This window comes from Bos indicus, chromosome 16, assembly GCF_029378745.1.
Source record: "Bos indicus isolate NIAB-ARS_2022 breed Sahiwal x Tharparkar chromosome 16, NIAB-ARS_B.indTharparkar_mat_pri_1.0, whole genome shotgun sequence".
NCBI classification, from domain to species: domain Eukaryota; kingdom Metazoa; phylum Chordata; class Mammalia; order Artiodactyla; family Bovidae; genus Bos; species Bos indicus.
The window spans coordinates 31,460,754-31,479,221 of record NC_091775.1 but is presented as its reverse complement, the minus strand read 5'-3'; the positions used below and the strand labels follow the sequence as shown (position 1 = coordinate 31,479,221).

General features: G+C 46.5%; 1 protein-coding gene across 1 annotated transcript in view; it reads right to left on the bottom strand.

The window, feature by feature from the left end:
- The window catches only part of LOC109570130 (kinesin-like protein KIF28P), an 82,369-nt gene that overhangs the window by 7,570 nt on the left and 56,331 nt on the right, over positions 1-18,468 (bottom strand). Inside the window, exons 14-22 of the mRNA XM_070768085.1 lie at positions 17,897-18,041; positions 14,057-14,175; positions 13,294-13,401; positions 7,106-7,380; positions 5,062-5,196; positions 4,040-4,206; positions 3,696-3,802; positions 3,281-3,428; positions 2,494-2,687 (exon numbers count right to left, since the gene is read on the bottom strand). Of these exons, the coding sequence (XP_070624186.1) occupies positions 2,494-2,687; positions 3,281-3,428; positions 3,696-3,802; positions 4,040-4,206; positions 5,062-5,196; positions 7,106-7,380; positions 13,294-13,401; positions 14,057-14,175; positions 17,897-18,041 (1,398 nt within the window). The remainder of the gene's footprint in view (positions 1-2,493; positions 2,688-3,280; positions 3,429-3,695; positions 3,803-4,039; positions 4,207-5,061; positions 5,197-7,105; positions 7,381-13,293; positions 13,402-14,056; positions 14,176-17,896; positions 18,042-18,468) is intronic.

The window sequence follows — 18,468 nt, the reverse complement described above, 5'->3', positions numbered from 1 at the left end:
AGTAAAGGAATGCTCAAAATTCTCCAAGCCAGGCTTCAGCAATACATGAACTGTGAACTTTCAGATGTTCAAGCAGGTTTTAGAAAAGGCAGAGGAACCAGAGATCAAATTGCCAACATCCGCTGGATCATGGAAAAAGTAAGAGAGTTCCAGAAAAACATCTATTTCTGCTTTATTGACTATGCCAAAGCCTTTGACTGTGTGGATCACAATCAACTGTGGGAAATTCTGAAAGAGATGGGAATACCAGACCACCTGACCTGCCTCTTGAGAAATTTGTATGCAGGTCAGGAAGCAACAGTTAGAACTGGACATGGAACAACAGACTGGTTCCAAATAGGAAAAGGAGTACATCAAGGCTGTATATTGTCACCCTGTTTATTTAACTTCTATGCAGAGTACATCATGAGAAATGCTGGACTGGAAGAAACACAAGCTGGAATCAAGATTGCCGGGAGAAATATCAATAACCTCAGATATGCAGATGACACCACCCTTAGGCAGAAAGTGAAGAGGAACTAAGAAGCCTCTTGATGAAAGTGAAAGAGGAGAGTGAAAAAGTTGGCTTAAAGCTCAACATTCAGAAAACGAAGATCATGGCATCTGGTCCCATCACTTCATGGCAAATAGATGGGGAAACAGTGGAAACAGTGACTGACTTTATTTTTCTGGGCTCCAAAATCACTGCAGATGGTGACTGCAGCCATGAAATTAGAAGACGCTTACTCCTTGGAAGGAAAGTTATGACCAACCTAGATAGCATGTTCAAAAGCAGAGACATTACTTTGCCAATAAAGGTCTGTCTAGTCAAGGCTATGGTTTTTCCAGAGGTCATGTATGGATGTGAGAGTTGGACTATGAAGAAGGCTGAGCGCCAAAGAATTGATGCTTTTGAACTGTGGTGTTGGAGAAGACTCTTGAGGGTCCCTTGGACTGCAAGGAGATCCAACCAGTCCATTCTGAAGAAGATCAGCCCTGGGATTTCTTTGGAAGGAATGATGCTGAAGCTGAAACTCCAGTACTTTGGCCACCTCATGCGAAGAGTTGACTCATTGGAAAAGACTCTGATGCTGGGAGGGATTGGGGGCAGGAAGAGAAGGGGATGACAGAGGATGAGATGGCTGGATGGCATCACTGACTCGATACACACGAGTCTGAGTGAACTCCGGGAGTTGGTGATGGACAGGGAGGCCTGGCGTGCTGTGATTTTTGGGGTCGCAAAGAGTCGGACACGACTGAGCGATTGAACTGAACTAAACTGAACTGAGGGGAGATGCATCTTTGACTTTTATTAGATAAATGGCAACAATTTTTAAAGTTTTTATTCTGATTTATGGGCTTCCCTGGTGGCTCAGTGATAAAGAATCTGCCTGCCAATGCAGGAGACCCGGGTTCAATCCCTGTGTCGGGAAGGTCCCCTGGAGAAGGGATTGGCAACCCAGTCCAGTATTCTTGCCTGGAGAATTTCATGGACAGAGGAGCCTGGTAGGCTACAGTCCATGGGGTCACAAAGAGTTGGACATAACTGAGCGACTAACATATACACACCCATCTGGTTGTTGTGAGAACTCAATAAGTATAAAAACACTTAGTACGTATTATGTTGTTGTTTTTAGTTGCCAAGTGGTGTCCAACTCTGCAACCTCCTGGACTATATTCCACAAGTTTCCTCTGTCCATGGGATTTCCCAGGCAAGATACTAGAGTGGGTAGCCATTCCCTTGTCCAGGGTATCTTCCTGCCCCAGGATCGAACCCATGTCTCTTACATCTAACCTGCATTGGTAGGCGGGTTCTCTACCACTAGTGCCGCCTGGGAAGCCCCCAAATGTTATATAAATGTTTGCTATTATGACTATTACTTTTTATCCCCCTTTCCAATCTTTATACCTTTTGTTTCTGCCCTTGCTACACTGGCTAGAACCTAAAGTACAATGTCAAAAAAAAGTGAAGATAGCTGACATCTATGATTTACCATTAAGATTATGCTTCCTGTCTGTTTAAGACTGCCTTTATCAGATTAAGAAATGTCCATTAAAAAAAAAAAAAAAAAGAAAGAAATGTCCGTTTTGTTCCTAGTTTGCTAAGAGTTTTTATCGTGGGAGGATGCTGAATTTTATCACATGCTTTTTCGGTATCTATTGAAGTAACCATGATTTTTCTCCTATAATATCGTAGTGTGATGAATTATATTTCTTTGGTTTTGTAACAATAAAGCAAACGTGCACTTCTGGGATATTCTATATGTCATAAAGTGCAGGAATCTCAATCCTGCAGGGGCCACAGCCTCCTTGAACCAACCAGATGTACACTAAAGTGAAAAATGGGAGCAGAGATGGGTAGAAGCCAGAAAGCAGCAGACTCACAGTGTTCCCGGCCTGACCTGCTCTTTTTCTTAAACACACATCCACCCCACCCTCAGGAAATGCTTTCTATCCAAGAGTTACATTTAATGGAAAGATAATCCTTTGGCTCCCAGGATGCCGGATACTCACAGGAGGTTTATAATGTCTCAGTTTGAGAAACTGCCCTCTGGCCACATTTATGCTTTGGTAGAACACCTTAAGAGCTCTGGCAAATTCTCTATCGTAGCTGACTTGCTGGGTGGTGCATATTTGATTAATGTCTCTGGCTAGTGGCCCTTGTGCTGTCATCCGAGTGATCTTTCGGGTACTGGAAGGCTGATGCGCTGAAGGTGGAAGATAAGAGAACGTTTATTTATTTGTTCATCTCAAATCAGTCAATCCTAAAGGAAATAAACCCTGAATATTCATTGGGAGGGCTAATGCTGAAGCTGAAGCCCCAGTACTTTGTCCACTTGATGTGAAGAGCTGACTCATTGGAAAAGACTCTGATCCTGGGAAAGACTGAGGGCAGAAGGAGAAGTGGGTGGCAGAAGATGAGATGGTTGGATGGCATCACCAACTCAATGGACATGAATTTGAGCAAACTCTGGGAGTTGTGAAGGACAGGGAAGCCTGGCATGCTGCAGTCCATTGGGTCTCAAAGAGTCGGACATGACTAAGTGACTGACCAACAACTATTTATCCACATATTTATATATTTAATTATCTTGGTGGCATTGTACTACATCATCATTTATCAGGTACCAATTGGGACCCATCCAAAGAAATCTTACAAGGAAAAAATGTTCTGCTTTTTTTAAAAAACTGAAACAAGATATTAACTCATTTAAAAGCTCATTTCTTAGAAAGAAAATACACATCACAAATGTAGGCGTTTAGAGAAAGTCTAAACACCAAGATTTGAGCGGCCTCTCACCTTGTTGACTAGAACTGGTTCTCTCAATAGATTCTTTAAGAAGCACATTTTCCTCTCTGAGGACTCTGTTTATGTTTCTGAGCAGTTCCGTCTCCTGTTCTAACTTGAGCAGCTTCAGATAAAGCTCTGGTATCTGGTTTGACGTACTCTACAGAAACAAGTTGAGTTAGTCTTGTGTGCATTATTTGCATATCCTTTGAGACTGGCCGTTGTTCCTATGTTATGAAAACTGGATGGGGTGCAGTGAGGGGTGGGCGATAACCAAGATTTAAGACCCTCAAGATACACAGGAGTAAATCAAGAAAGAGGCTTTTTAACGGGAGGGAACATTGATGATCCCCAAGCAACTATTATCTGAGATTTTTTTTTTAGTCATCTGTGACATCTATTTTTAATGTGACTTAAATAAACACACCTGACCTGTATCCATCACTGTGGAAATTTTCTTCGTGTCCACCAGGATGTGGCCTTCACCTGTGACCATGAGGTCCAGCCGAGAGCAGCTCAGTTCAGCACAGCCTTCTGTAGTGTGAAGTAGATACCATCAAGGAAAGAAATGTCTCATCCTCCACTCACAGTGTTGTGTGAGGAGGTTTAAACCATGTAGTCAACTGTGGACTGAAACCCAGAGGTTGAGGAGAAGACAGCTCTTGGCCACTGCTGTCAAGACCCTGACAACCTCCCTCTGCAGCCCTAAGATATACAACATGATATCTGACGGAGGAATGCACCATGCAAAAGGGGAGGTAAGCATGGTACCTTGAAGACCCCATAAATCAACAATGAGAGCGTTTGTCTGTAAATAATTCAGAAACTCCTGAGATGCATTTAAGGTTGTAAACTGGACAGTCTCATCAATTTGGGGATTCACAATTTTCCATACAGGCTTGGTATATAAAGTGTTTGGAAGATCATAAATTCTGTACCTGAGAAAAGAACAGAAAACATAACTCAAAACTATAAGGGATACATTTCTAAAGGAAAGTATCAGATAAGCCAAAGAATTGTAGCCTGCTTTGTTTAGTTGATAAAGGGGTGCATGCTCAGTCGTGACCAATTCTGCAACCCCATGGCTTGTAGCCTGCCAGGCTCTGCTGTCCATGGACTTTTGTAGGCAAAAACACTGGAGTGGGTTGCCATTTAGTTGATAAAAGATGACCTACAGTTGATTCTCCTGATTGCCACCTCCAACATCTCAGCTATTCAACATAGATATCATCATTACATAGATAATACTTATTAAAAGTCTAACAAAAAAAGAAAAGGATTTTGATACTTTCTACTTAATCTAAAGTTATTAATTTTCCACTGTAGTTTGTTTTGTGGTTTGTTTTTTGTCCTTCAAAATCTCCCTTCTTTATTGCTTCATCTTTTAGTATCCTTTTAACCCAATTAGTTTAAGCACATCTGGTGCCTCTATCATATCATCACACACAGTCCTTTTATTTCCAACTAAAAAAAGAAAATAAACCCAATCATCCTACTTTGATAACACAGGTTCACTAGACGCTCTTTCTGATAATTAAAATTCCTGGCTCTTGGCTTCAGTCCCTTAGAAGAGTCAGCACATGTTGACCTGTACACAGTGACCCGGAGGGACATGGAACTTCTCCCTCTGTTAAGCAGAAGGAGGAAATAGTCATTTGGAAGTTGAACAAGCAGAAAAACTTAAGCAAATGTCATGATCAACTCATTCCTAAAACTTGAGGAAAGGCTCCCTCCCACCAGGGCACACAGGCCGGGTGGTTCACATTCAGCAGCTTGGCGGGGCAGGCTGGTACCCCATCTGAACACCCCTCTCCACATCCTCCTTTAGCCACTTGGTGCCAAGGCACTGCACAAGGCGAATCTGGAAATCCATCCTCTTGCCCAGCAGGTCCACTGGGTCAGTAACCACATCTTCCTCACCACGTGCTCTGTAAACAGAAGAGGTAAACATTGATCACAGGTTAACCTGGGCCCAAGCAAGAGAGACTGATGTTGGTGAAGATTACATAGACGCCTTGTGTGTGCCAGCCACTCAGTCGTGGTGGACTCTTTGTGACCCCATGGACTGCAGCCGGGCAGGCTCCTCTGTCCATGGAATTCTCTAGGCAAGAATACTGGAGTGGGTTGCCATTCCCTTCTCCAGGGATCCTGACCCAGGAATCGAAGCCGGGTCTCCTGCAGCATTACAGGTGGATTCTTTGCAATCTGAGCCACCAGGGAAGCCCTAAGAGACAGCTAAATTCTCTGAAGGAAGGATGGGTAATATTACCAGCTGTAGAATTCATTCATTCAAGAGACATATCACAAGAGCCCACTGTGCTCTTGTACTTCAAGATACGGACTTTCTCAAAGAGGAGACAGGAATATAACAGCTTCTTGCAATAAATGCACCCAGGTGTGGATGCCAAACTGCCATTGAAGATTTAGGTAGATTCCCCAGTGGGCAGAGGGCCTGCCACCTAGAGAAAGCCAGCTGGCTGGCCACAGGCAGCCTCTTCAGGTGTCATTCTCCTTGTGAACCCTTCACAGTCCAGAGTCAACTCCAGGCCCACAGGCTCAGAAACCAGTTTGGACAGCTTTCCAGCAGGGTACTTCTCTCACATCAAGTGAGCTCACAGAGATTGAAACCTGTAAACTATAATGCCACTTCACTAATTCAGAGTGAGAAATACAACCATCGGGCAGCCTAGGAGCCTGGGGTAGCAAAATGCCCAGGAAGTTACTTAGAGTTCCAATAAAGACAGCGAGGCACTGGTCATCTTAGTCTTTTAGTCACAAGACTTGGCAGTTTTGTTGCTCACTTGTTGACTCTCCTCTTCAGAAAGACAAAAAGCTTGCATCGGCTAGCCTCTGAGGACACTGGCACCCAGACCAGGCCTCCTGCTGGCCTCTTTACTTAGAATTGCTAAGAGGTGTTAGCTTTGTAAAAACTCTCTCAACTGCCTTTGGCCCAAAGAGAGGAAACAGGAAGACAACCTCTGTGTGTGTGTAAATCTCTCAGTTGTGTCCGACTCTATGTGACCCCGTGGACTGTAGCCCGCCAGGGTCCTCTGTCCATGGAATTTTCCAGGCAAGAATACTGGAGTGGGTTGCCATTCCCTTCTCCAGGGGGTCTTCTTGACTCAGGGATCGAACCCATGTCTGCTGCATTGCAGGTGGATTCTTTACTATCTGAGCCAGGGAAGCCCCAGAGACAACCCGAGGGGACAGTAAAGGTTATACAGTGGAGTTAGCACGAAGATCAGATAACAGCTCAGAATGGGGCCACATAAGGAAACAAAGATACCACAGTTCCTTCCTTGAGAAAAGGAACAAAGAAATTAACAGAGCCTGTCCAGGGAGGCAGGGTGAGCTACAAAATCAGCTTCCTGCTTCTGGCACTTGGGCCTGGTCAGCAGGGCTGAGGACTAATGCTGGAAAGAACAAATGTGTGTGGTGGGTCCCAGACCTCACAGGCGCCAGGAAGGGCGGGGAGGGTGGAAGGTTCTGTGGCACCCTTGGCTTCTCTACAGACCCAGATCACTGGGCTTGTGTCCGTGTTTCCTTCTACTACAGTCCTGCCTCTGCAGGGTATTCTCATTCATTTGGTCCTTTAGGGCAGTGTGAGCTGCTCAAAGACTGCTGGATGTGCAGTTTTAAATAGTCCAGGTCAGCTGATTTGGCTGCCTTGGCAAAATCAGATATGATGAGGCCAGATTATGAATGAACGAGCTCATTTGTTTGTCTCAGGAGTGACCTCTTCAGGGTACCAAGTTCTCCCCTTCCAGGAGAACTCAGGCTTGCTGTGAGTTTTCTGTGTGACCCAGAACTAAACAAGGGGGTGGCAGAGATACCCACTGTCCTGTCGGGGAGCAGGGCTTTATGTGGATGTGCAACACTGCCTCTTCCAGCCCGTCACAGTTCAGAAATTCCACTTGTTCCTCGAACTTCATGCAGTAGGCAAGAGATTGGAGCCAGATGTGAGCGGAGCCCAGGTGAACAACTTCGACAGGATCCCAGAAAGGGTCATCTTCCTGGGCTACCTGGCTGTCTTCTCCATCAAGAAAACGCTGGTAAAGTTCCTCCATTAGGAATTTCCTATTGATAAATTTGGCTTTTGACCAAATCCACACCTGGAAACACAAAGGTACATCATCAATATTTGATTCCATCTGCTGCTCTAACAATTCATTTCTATGGTTTTCCCAGCATGCTCTCTCTGATGGGTTGGGTTTTGGGTACCCAAGACCAATGACAGTCTCATCAAACTCAGCTTAGGTGAGGGAACTTCAAGAGCACTACATTCATTGCTGACCTGTCTACTTCAGCTTTGCTGGATCCCAGGAAATGACTTAGAGGAAATGATGGACTTAGAAAACACTTTCCCAGGAGAAATGAAAGTTTGAGCTTGTGGTATACAGAAGAAAGACCTTCAGAGATATTCTTGTCCCAGTCTCTGGAACCTGGGAATATATTATCTTACATGGCAAAGAGGAATTAAATTTGCTTATCAGCCGACCTTAACATAGGGAGATTAGCTTGCATTATCCAGATGGACCCAGTGTAATCACATGGGCCTTAAAGGTAGAAGAGGGAGGCAAAAGAGAGGGTCAGAGAAAGAGAGATGGCAACAGAAGCAGGGTCAGGGATGCTATGTGGATAACTTTGAAGATGACCATGACCCAAGGAATGTAAGTGGCTCTAAAAGCTTGAAAAAGCAACAAAACGTATTCTCCCCTCAAGCCTCCAGAGAGCAAAACATCCCTCCTGATACTTTGCTTTCAACCCAGCAACATCTGTGTTGCGCTTTTTACAAATTCATTTATTTCTTCTATTTATTTTTGTTTGTGCTGGGCTTTCTTTGTGTGGACCTTCTCTAATTGTGCTGAGCGGGGCTACTCTTCATTGCGATGCATGGGCTTCTCATAGCAGTGACTTTTCTTGTTGCGGAGCACAGGCTCTAGGCATGTGGGCTTCACACAGTTGCAGCACACAGGCTCAGGAGTTGCAGCTCCTGGGCTCTAGTTGTGGCACATGGGCTTCATTGCTCCGCAGCATATGGAATCTCCCCAGTCCAGGGATCAAACCTTTGTCCCCCACAGTGGCAGGCAAACTTATCCACTGCACAACTGCCGGGAGCCGGCATATTGCATACTGAGTGCATATTGCATATTGAGTGCAGCACTTTCCACAGCATCATCTTTCAGGATCTGGAATAGCTCAACTGGAATTCTATCACTGCAGGTAGCCAGTGTGAGGAACTCCGCCCATGACAAAGGTCATGAGGAAGGAGGCTTGGCATATGCAAAGGCGGGATCGAGCTTCAGGAGTCCCCCTGGAAATTCTCGAGCATATACCCCCAAAACCAGAGTCTGCCTACTTTCTGCTTTGTGCTTTCACCTACACCTCTGACTTTACGGGGGGCTGTCCCCCACTACCTCTCTGAAAAAAGTTAGCTTACAGCTCCAGTTAATAATTCCTGGGTGTGACAGTGTTTAACCTACAAACTCCTTTGGAAATCCTCTAGCCTGCCTGAATAGGTTTTTCCGGCCACATGTGATTGCTCAGAGCCTCCCAACTGTGAGAGGCAGGAGATGTTCTAAACTGTGTAAACACAGATTCTTTTGAGTAGTTAAAAGATTGATTAGAAATTGTATTGGTGAAGGGATTTTCACTTGTTGGGCCAATGTTTGCTGCTAAGTCTCCATATCCCTTACCTGCTGTGTCCCTGGCAGTGTATTGATTAATATAGTTGGTGTAAATAGTAGCTTTAATGTTTGTAACCTGGGAGCCTTGAGTTAATTCTTTTTCTTGTTGTAGCCCACCACACCTTTGCTCTGTAGGAATGCAACTTTATCTAATGCTTTTGGAGGGTGGCTCCTGACCAATCACCTTTAGAGAAAAATAAGTTTTCTGAAGAAAAGGTCTTAAAATGTTAACAGGTCTCCGGGCCAGAAGATGATGCAAATCACCTAAGCTTTTGCATATGATAAGTTTGCAGGAAGAAAGCCTGGCTTGCTGCCTGACTCTACCCCTTCCCCCATTATCCTCTATGCATAACTTAAGGTATAAAAACTACTTTGGAAAATAAAGTGCGGGGCCTTGTTCACCGAAACTTGGTCTCACCATGTCGTTCTTTCTCTTACCTTCTGGCTGAATTATTCAGCCTCTTTTCTCCACTGAATTTCCTCACTGAGCTATCCTTATTTCAGCCTCTTTTCTCCACTGAATTTCTTCACTGAGCTATCCTCGTTCTATTACTCTTTATATCCTTAATTAACGTTTAATTAAGCAATTGTTTCCTGATCTTCGCCTACGCCGTCTCTCCTTCGAATACCCTGGATCAGCCGGGGCTGGTCCCCGGCACACAACTAGAGAAGTCCTGTGTTGGGCTTTTAACCTACTGAACTAGAAGATAATAAATTGGTGTGCTCACACCTAGTGAGCAGAAAATCCAGGAAAAGAGCCTGGCACTGGTCTGTCCCCTCAGTAAGTGAGGGACAGGGCCACGTACCAACAGTGATTACTGAGAGAGTGGACAAAAGCATAAGCCAAAATAAGAAGAATTCCAGGTAGGCAGAAAATTGCTTAATGATAATTGCCACATCAGAAGTGGTTACCAGGAGGCGTGGCCACCATGGAGAAGTAGGAAGGTCCTGAGCTTGCCTCCTCCCTTCAGCATGCCAAAATTAAAACTATTTACAGAGCAGTTGTTGGCGAGGAAGAACTGAAGATTAGCAGAAAGGATCCCTTGCAACTGAAGATATAAAGAGGGAACCACAAGAGGATGGGTAGGAGGGGCAGAGACACAACATAATCAAGACCCACCCCAAGGTGGGCAACTCACAAACAGGAAGATGATTACCATTACGGAGCTTCTCGCCAAGGAGTGAGGGGTCTGAGCCCCACATCCAGCACCCTGGCTTAGGAGTCCTGCACTGGGAAGACCAGCTTCCTTTGTCTTTGAAGGCCAAGCCGGGTTTATTTTCAGGAGAGTTAGAGGGCTGTGGGAAATGTAGACTTCACTCTTAAAGTGAAAGTGTTAGTCGCTCAGTCGTGTCTGACTCTTTGAACTATAGCCCGCCAGGCTCCTTTGTCCATGGAATTCTCCAGGCAAGAATACTGGAGTGGGTTGCCATTCCCTTCTCCATTCCCGGGATCGAACCTGGGTCTCCTGCATTGCAGGCAGATTCTTTACTGTCTGAACCATCAGGGTTAGTCTTAAAGCACTCATGCAAAATCTCACATGCTCCAAAATCCAGTACAGAGGTAGTAATTTGAAATATGCCTGGGTCAGATCCCCTGGCTGATCTTGGAGAACCACCTGGAGACACAAGAGGCAACTGGAGCTCCCCTGGGGGACACAGATGCTGATGGAAGCCTTGGGAAGGGCGCAGAGGGTTGTTCTACCAAGAGGATACAAGTGCTGACAAGCACTGGTTTGAGTCTTCCCTCTAGTTTATTAGGCCTGGGATCTGGCCCTGCCCACCAGCTAGTCAGCACCAGTCCTGGGTTACCTCAGGCCAAGCAGGCAGTGGCAGGGGTACAGCCCCAACCACCAGTGGGCTGTTTGCTAAGGAGCCCCTGAACCCCCAGCTGCCAGGGGAGCCAGCCCCATCCACCAGAGGGCCCAGGCCCCAGCCCTTCCTAGTAGTGCATCAAAACCATCTCTAGGTCCCGCAGGACCATGCAGCCAGAGCCTGCAGGACACAGCCTCACCCACCAGTAGGTCCACAGCAACTCCAGGACCTGCAGGACTCTGCAGCCAGAGACCTAAGACCTGGCTTCACCAGCAGGCCAGCACTAGCCCTGAGACCCCACAAGCCTCAACCCAGCCCACCAGCAAGCCCATGGCAGCTCTGAGAAACTTGGGCATCTCAAGAGCTGCCTCAGGATCCAGCTCCACTCACCAGTGGGCTGACACCAGCAATGGGACACCCTAGGTCCCACTGGAAGCCATGTCAGGAACCGGCCTCACCCACCCACAGGCAATAGTAACACCGAGACCCCTAGCCCTGCAAACAGAACCCAGCTCCATTCCATTCATCAATGGGGCAGGACTAGCCCAGGACCCCTGGGGCTCCACAGCCAGCCACTTCATTAGCCAGCCCCAACCACAAGTGGCTGGCAACCTCCAAAAAGCAGGCCCTAGAAACCAACTAGACCAGGAGGCAGCCATGCCTACCAGACCACCCACAGTAGTCATCCCACTACAACAGAAGGGCCCACACAGCCCATGAGAGAGGCACCCCTAGAGCATACAGCTCTGGAGACCAGAGGGGAGGGCACTTCTGGGACACATAGGATATCTCCTACAAAAGGCCACTTCTCCAAGATTGGGAGATGTAACCAACCTACCAGACACATTGAAATAAAACAGAAAATTAGTCAAGATAAGGCAATAAAGAAATATGTTCCAAATAAGGGAATAAGATTTAAAAAAAAAAAAAAAAAAACAAGAACAAAGTGAGGTGGAGATAAGCAAGCTACCCAATATAGAATTATAAGTAACGATCATGTTGCTCAGTCTCTCAGTCATGTCCAACTCTTTGCAACCCCGTGGACTGCAGCACGCCAGGCTTCACTGTCCATCACCATCTTTCAGAGCTTCCTCAAACTTGTGTCCATTCAGTCAGTGATGCCATCCAACCATTTCATCCTCCGTTGTCCCCTTCTCCTCCTGCCTTCAATCTTTCCCAGCATCAGGGTCTTTTCTAATGAGTCAGCTCTACGCGTCAGGTGACCAAAGTATTGGAGCTTCAGCATTAGTTCTTCCAGTGAATACTCAGGGTTAATTTCCTTTAGGATTGACTGGTTTGATCTCCTTTCTGCCCAAGGGACTCTTAAAAGTCTTTTTCAGCACTACAGTTCAAAAGCATCAATTCTTCCACACTCAGCCTTCTTTATGGTCCAACTTTCATATCCATGCATAACTACCGGAAAAACCATTGCTTTGACTATATGGACCTTTGTCAGCAAATAAAAGATGCTCAAAGAACTTCATTGCTGCTCAAACTTTTCTCTTGTTGCCAAGAGCAGGGGCTCCTCCCTGGCTTTGGTGCACAGGCTTCTCGTCGTGGTGACTTCTCTTGTTGAGGAGCACAGACTCTAGGGCGCGTGGGCTTCAGTAGTTGTGGCACATGGGCTTAGTTGCCTGAGGCACTTGGGATCTTCCTGGACCAGGAATCAAACCCATGTCCCCTGCATTTGGACTACAAGGGGAGCAAACCAGTCAATCCTAAAGGAAATAAACACTGAATATTCATTGGAAGGACTGATGCTGAAGCTGAAGCTGTAGTACTTGGCCACCTGATGCGAAGAGCCGACTCATTGGAAAAGACCCTGATGCTGAGAAAGATTGAGGGCAGGAGGAGAAGGGGACGACAGAGGATGAGATGGTTGGATGGCATCACTGTATCAATGGATACAAGTTTGAGCAAGCTCCAAGAGATGGTGAAGGACAAGGAAGCCTGGTGTGCTGCAGTCCACGGGGTCGCAAAGAATTGGACACAACTGCGCAACTGAACAACAACACCTGCATTGGCAGGCAGATTCTTTACCACCAGACCACCAGGAAAGCCCACCTTCTGGAGTCTTAATGAAAGTGTGCGTTTTCTCATTGCTCAAAACGGTAGCCCTCTCTCTCGGGCACTCACACGAACACCATTTTCAGCTGGTGTTCAGGCTCCCTTCGGGTACTAAAACTTTGGAGTCATGATAAAAATAAATAGAAAGTTTTCACTGCCTGCAGGTGGGAAAGATCCCAGGTCTCAGTGTTGTGTGCGATAGAGGAACCAGAAGAGGAAACTCAGAGGGTCCTCCTCTCCCCAGAGTCGGTCCCCCAGAATCCCACTCATACTTGGAGCCTCGGAGGGTCCTCCTCTCCCCAGAGTCGGTCCCCCAGAATCCCACTCATACTTGGAGCCTATCTTGCCCCTTTGCTGGAGCTCCACAGGCTGTAGCAGGTAAAACTAACCTGTATCCCTAGGAAACCTCCTCAGAAACCCCTTGTGGAGTCGCACACCAGCCCCCAGGGGCAGCCTCACCTGATGAGTCCTTTGATGGGTCACCTTCACCGTGACCTCTTTTTGTAGGTCACAGCCCCTGGAATCTGACGAAGCTAAATTCTTCACCTTCAGCTCCATATTAAGTCCCTGGTAAGAAAAACACTTCTCACTAAGTAATTTTATATTTCTCAGTATGTAAATTTTACATACCATCTTTGCAATTTATTTTTCATCCTCTCCACACTCGGACTTTCTGAAAGAAGATGGTCCACCTCTTGCTCCTTGGAATTCCCATCAAGGGAAATGACAAAGCACCCAGAATTTCTCAGCAGCATCCTGGAACTATTTCATGTGTAAGCCTCACCAAAGGGACTGAGTCTTGTGCAAGTTTCCTGATGATTGGGATCCTGTGTCACCAGGGAGTGACTCCAAACCCAGGCCTTCTCTGGGGCAGAGAAGCCTTCAGGGTGTGTGCACCCAGAGAAGGACTCAAGGACAATCTGGGGTGGGGTGGCCATGGTGGGCAAGCATTGGTCTGGCATCTTGGTGGTTCTGGAGCCGTGGGGGCCAGAGGTAGAAGGAATGGACTCGAGGCTGGAACTGGGGAGGCCTGGGGTGTTGACTGAGGCCCTGTCACTAGCTCACTGTGGGGTCTCGGGCAAAGCACCTGCCGTCTCCAGACCCGAGGGTCTGGCGTGTCTACACCATGAAGCCAATTCGGGGCAGTGGGAAAGCGGTGCTCGTTGAATTTGTCCTCTAAGGTCCTTTCTAGAGCTGAGATTTTACCATTTTCTGCACTTACCTTTTTCAGCTCTTCGCTCATTTGATTTGCTTCTGCAACCAGTGGCATCAGTTTGACGTAGTCCTGGAACACAGCCAGGACACTGGGGTCCGCTTTCCCATCCCCACTGTTCACAGCACCTAGGAAAGATCGGAGAGGGAGGGGAGGTCACTCACTGGTTCTGGGATACCTTTCATCCATGAATAAACTTGCATGCTCTTTGCTTCCTTCATTCAATCATTCAACTGTTCACCAAATATTTATATTTTAAATTTATGAACGTGTATTTTTTTTAAAAACTAGGAAGAAAACTAAGTGGGGAAGAAAAGTTGCTGCCTCCCTTGCTCATCTCAACCCATGAATCTCGGCAGCATTGTGACAGGAGGTTCCCTGCCTCTGATTTTCAGTCTTGGTCTGTGTCCTTGACCCAAGGTAGCTCCAGACTGTCCAGTGAAGAGGCTGGGCCAAGAATAATACAGCTGGCTAAAGGAAGGTCTGGGGGCTTCTCCTGAAACCACAGCTGGCACAGAAGCAACTTGTCCTTACTTCTGTTTGGGGTGGCTTGGAGGAGGGGATCATGGACACGATGGGTGAGCCAATCCCCCCTGCCAGACCCTGGCTGGTGCTGCCTCCTGTCAAGAACTCTCAGTTATTTAGGGATTTCCTGTGCTGAGGTCTGACTCCCCAGAATTGCCCAACAGCCACCTTGCTGAAGAATCAGTCTTTGCTGGTGCTAAGCACCTTTGACCAGGGTCAGGGCTTGTTCAACCTCACTGTGCTGCCAGCCCTGGGCTGGAAAATTCAACCCTGTAAATGAATAAATGAATATATAGGGTGTCCAGGCTTGGTATTAGAGTCTTATTGACTTGTTTTGTTCAGTAACTTGCAGACAATGAACAAAGAGGTCACTTTCAAATCCATTTATTTTGCTAAAATTCTGAAGAGAAACCTTTGGTGCAGGAAAAAGGGAGGATCTATTTTGCACATATGTAGGTGCACCCACGACACTGCTCATGGGTTTAGAAGACAAGTTTGCACAGGCGCCATGTGAGATGCTCCACCTTTGCGAGTTCAGCATAGCCAGAGACCTCGGTGGAGCCCATACTCACCTGACTGGGCAGGGTTGGGGGTGCAGGTGGGCAGCAGGTGGGCCCTGGCACCACAGCCTCCCCTGAGGGGAGTGATCTGGGGTCTGGGAATGAGAGGGGAAGCAAGGTGGTCAAGAACCTCCATCTGAGGCAAGGGAAGAGATGAACAAAGAGAAATGACAAAGCTCCTGAGTGTTCTTGCGGACAAGGACTCCCAGGTCGTTGTGGGGGAGTTGAAATACAGCAGTAGCTAGAGGGAGAGGGAGCTAGAGGGAGCTAGAGTAGCTAGAGGTCTTTTCTCATTGGAAAAGGCCCTGAGGCTGGGAAAGATTAAATGCAGGAGAAGGGAACCACAGAGGGATGAGGTGGTTGGATGGCATCATCAGCTCGATGGACATGAGTTCGAGCAAGCTCCGGAAGTTGGTGATGGACAGGGAAGCCTGGCATGCTGCAGTCCATGGGGTCGCAAAGAGTCAGACACGACTGAGCAGCTGAACAACAACAAAGGGAGATGTGGGTCCAGGTAGGGCTTTGTAAGTTTGTTTTTATGGCAGAAGATAGTGGAGCATGTTTGCATGTGATGGAATGATTCATGGAGAGCCTTTAGTGATGCAAAAGAGAAGGGGCTTTTCACAGACAAATGCTTGAGATAGTGAGAGGGGAGAGAATCCAGAGAACAGATGGAGGAAAATTGACAGATGTATTATGTTTGCCCATTCAGGGAAAATGAAAATAAACTCTGTGGTATTGAACTGGAATTGGCCATATGAGGATGAACTTATGGCTTTACAGAATAGGTGAAGCTGTAATATGTGTGGGGGAACACATGTGTTAATGTAGCAGTTTGCACACGTAGCTCCAGATCTTGATTTATAAATGTCATTCTTTACCAAAAGGAATCAGGATCCTTGGGGGAAATGACACCTGAGCTGGGGCTGAGAGACCACACCTGGAACATTTTTGATGCCAGAAAGTAAGCTACTGCCTGGTGAGGAACGTCCGGGAGACACAGAGTCCAGCTTGAAGGGGTGCCCACTGACCAAAACAGGGATGGTTTGCACATCAAAATGAATTATGAAAGCAACAGATAACTTATTGACTAAAACAGGACTCTGAGACCACACTGATATAACTAAATGAATAAACAAATCAACAGATAAAACATTTCTTATAGTACCTTTTTGTTTTTTCAAATATAGGTAGAGGAAATTGTGAAGCTAGGAATTCACCATTTGACAAAAATCCATACTGATTATCCAATGATCAAAGGATGATAAAACTAGTGGATGAAATTGTAATGAGGTATAGGATATCTACATATCAAAGTCTCTCCCCATAAAATATTAATTGAAAAGATAGGATTGCTCTCAGGTGGCCTCAGCCTGCAGCGGCTGGAAGCGGAGCTTCAGTTCCCCCACCAGAGATTGAAGTGGGGTTGTGGGGTTGTGGCAGTGAGAGCACCAAATCCTCGCCACTAGACCAGAGGACAGTGAGCAGGCCCCTGGCCCTTCAGCTTTTCAGGAGAATTCCCACAAAGACAGAAAAATGTTCTTGCCTGGAGAATCCCAAGGACAGGGGAGCCTGGTGGGCTGCAGCGACTTAGCAGCAGCAGCAGCAGCAGCAGCAGGGAAGTAAGTAAAGTATTTATCAGGAAGGAAAAAGAGTACAGTACATGTGGATAGTGCTGGGAAAGATTGAAGGCAAAAGGTCACTCCCGTTTGAAACTTTAAGGAGCCTTTCTGCGCATGTTTGGTCAAGGAAGTCTTCTGACTTCGAGAATGAGAAATATGTGGTCTGGGCAGGGTCCCGCCTCCTCTCTTAATTGTCCTGTTATTCTCTCCTGGAGCTTTGATCCACAGGGAGTGAATCTCCAGTCACTTAACTCTGGGGCGGCATTTACCTCTTGCCTCAGGATAACTCATTTTACGATGGAGAAACCTGGTAGACACCACCTTAACCAAGTGATCACAATTAACGCCACCAAAGATGGACAAACTGACACCAAGTGTGTCTGCTGTGAGGCACAGAGGACACAGCATCACTTTGCTGGCATTCCTGCCGAAAACCTATCACCTCAATCCAATCATGGGGAAGCATCCTAAAAACCTAAAAAAATGGTCTTTACTCTTCAAAAATGTCAAGGTCATGAAAGACAAAAACAGACCTGGTGACTTGTTCCAGATTTAAGGAGACCAAAGAGACGTGACAACTAAATGTGGTCCTGGATTGGACCCTGTATCCCAATTTTTTATAAGGGAGGTTTTTGAAACAATTAGGTAAATATGCATGGAATTCATAGATTAAATAATAGTATCAATGTTAATTTTCTGATATTGAGAATTGTACTGTAGTTATTAAGAGAAAGTCCTTTTCCTTAGGAGTAACACAATGAAGTGTTTAAGGATGCTCAGTCATGTCTGACTTTGCGACCCCATGGACTGTAGCCCATCAGGTTGCTCTGTCTACGGGATTCTCCAGGCAAGAATATTGGAGCATCCTTCAATTCTCCATGCATTGCCATGCCCTCCTCCAGGGGATCTTCCCAACCCAGGGATTGAACCTACATCAGCATCTTTACCCTCATAATTAATTTTATGAATTAAATAAATCTTCCACCTGTGCTTACTCTATGAAAATCATACTTTAATCTTCTAAACATTGTATTTTGACACAAAGATTATTTTCTTAAGGAAAGCAGGATTGCACACAAGGGAAAACACTGCTTTTACATCCACCCATGGAAAATGCCAGAAGCCTGGCCTGGGCTGCTCACCGAGCTTGTCAGTGCTCACTCCCTCAGCAGCCGCTCTCTCCAGCTGGAAAAAGTCATAATCAAATCTGCTCAAGTCCTCACTGCCTCGCTCGGAAGGAAACCCAATGTAAAGGTAGGCGCTGTTGGATCCCAAAATAATCCGGTCCTAAGAAGGAGACAGTGCGCTCAGAGGGAGGAGGGCAGAGCGGGTGAAGTCAGCCTGCTGCTCTGTGTGCATTATGGGACCTCGTGAATCCCCAAGCAGGGGAGAGACCTGTAAATGAGGAGGGAAGAGGGGCCTCTTGCTTTCTTGTGCTTTCGTTGACTAATCCTTTATTCTGGGTTCTCTGTCAGCCACTGGGGGAGTCAGTGGGGACTAGACAGACCCATCCCTCCCCTCCAGGACTTGATAAACTAATGATGTAACAGCCTGTGCAGGATGGGGAGGAAAAGGGCAGGGCTTCCACAGAATGTACTGGGCTAATTCACACTGGGAATTACAGAGCACCTCGGGGAAGGTGCACTATTTAAGGTGACACAACTGGTAAAGAATCCACCTGTAATGCGGGAGACCTGGGTTCGATCCCTGGGTT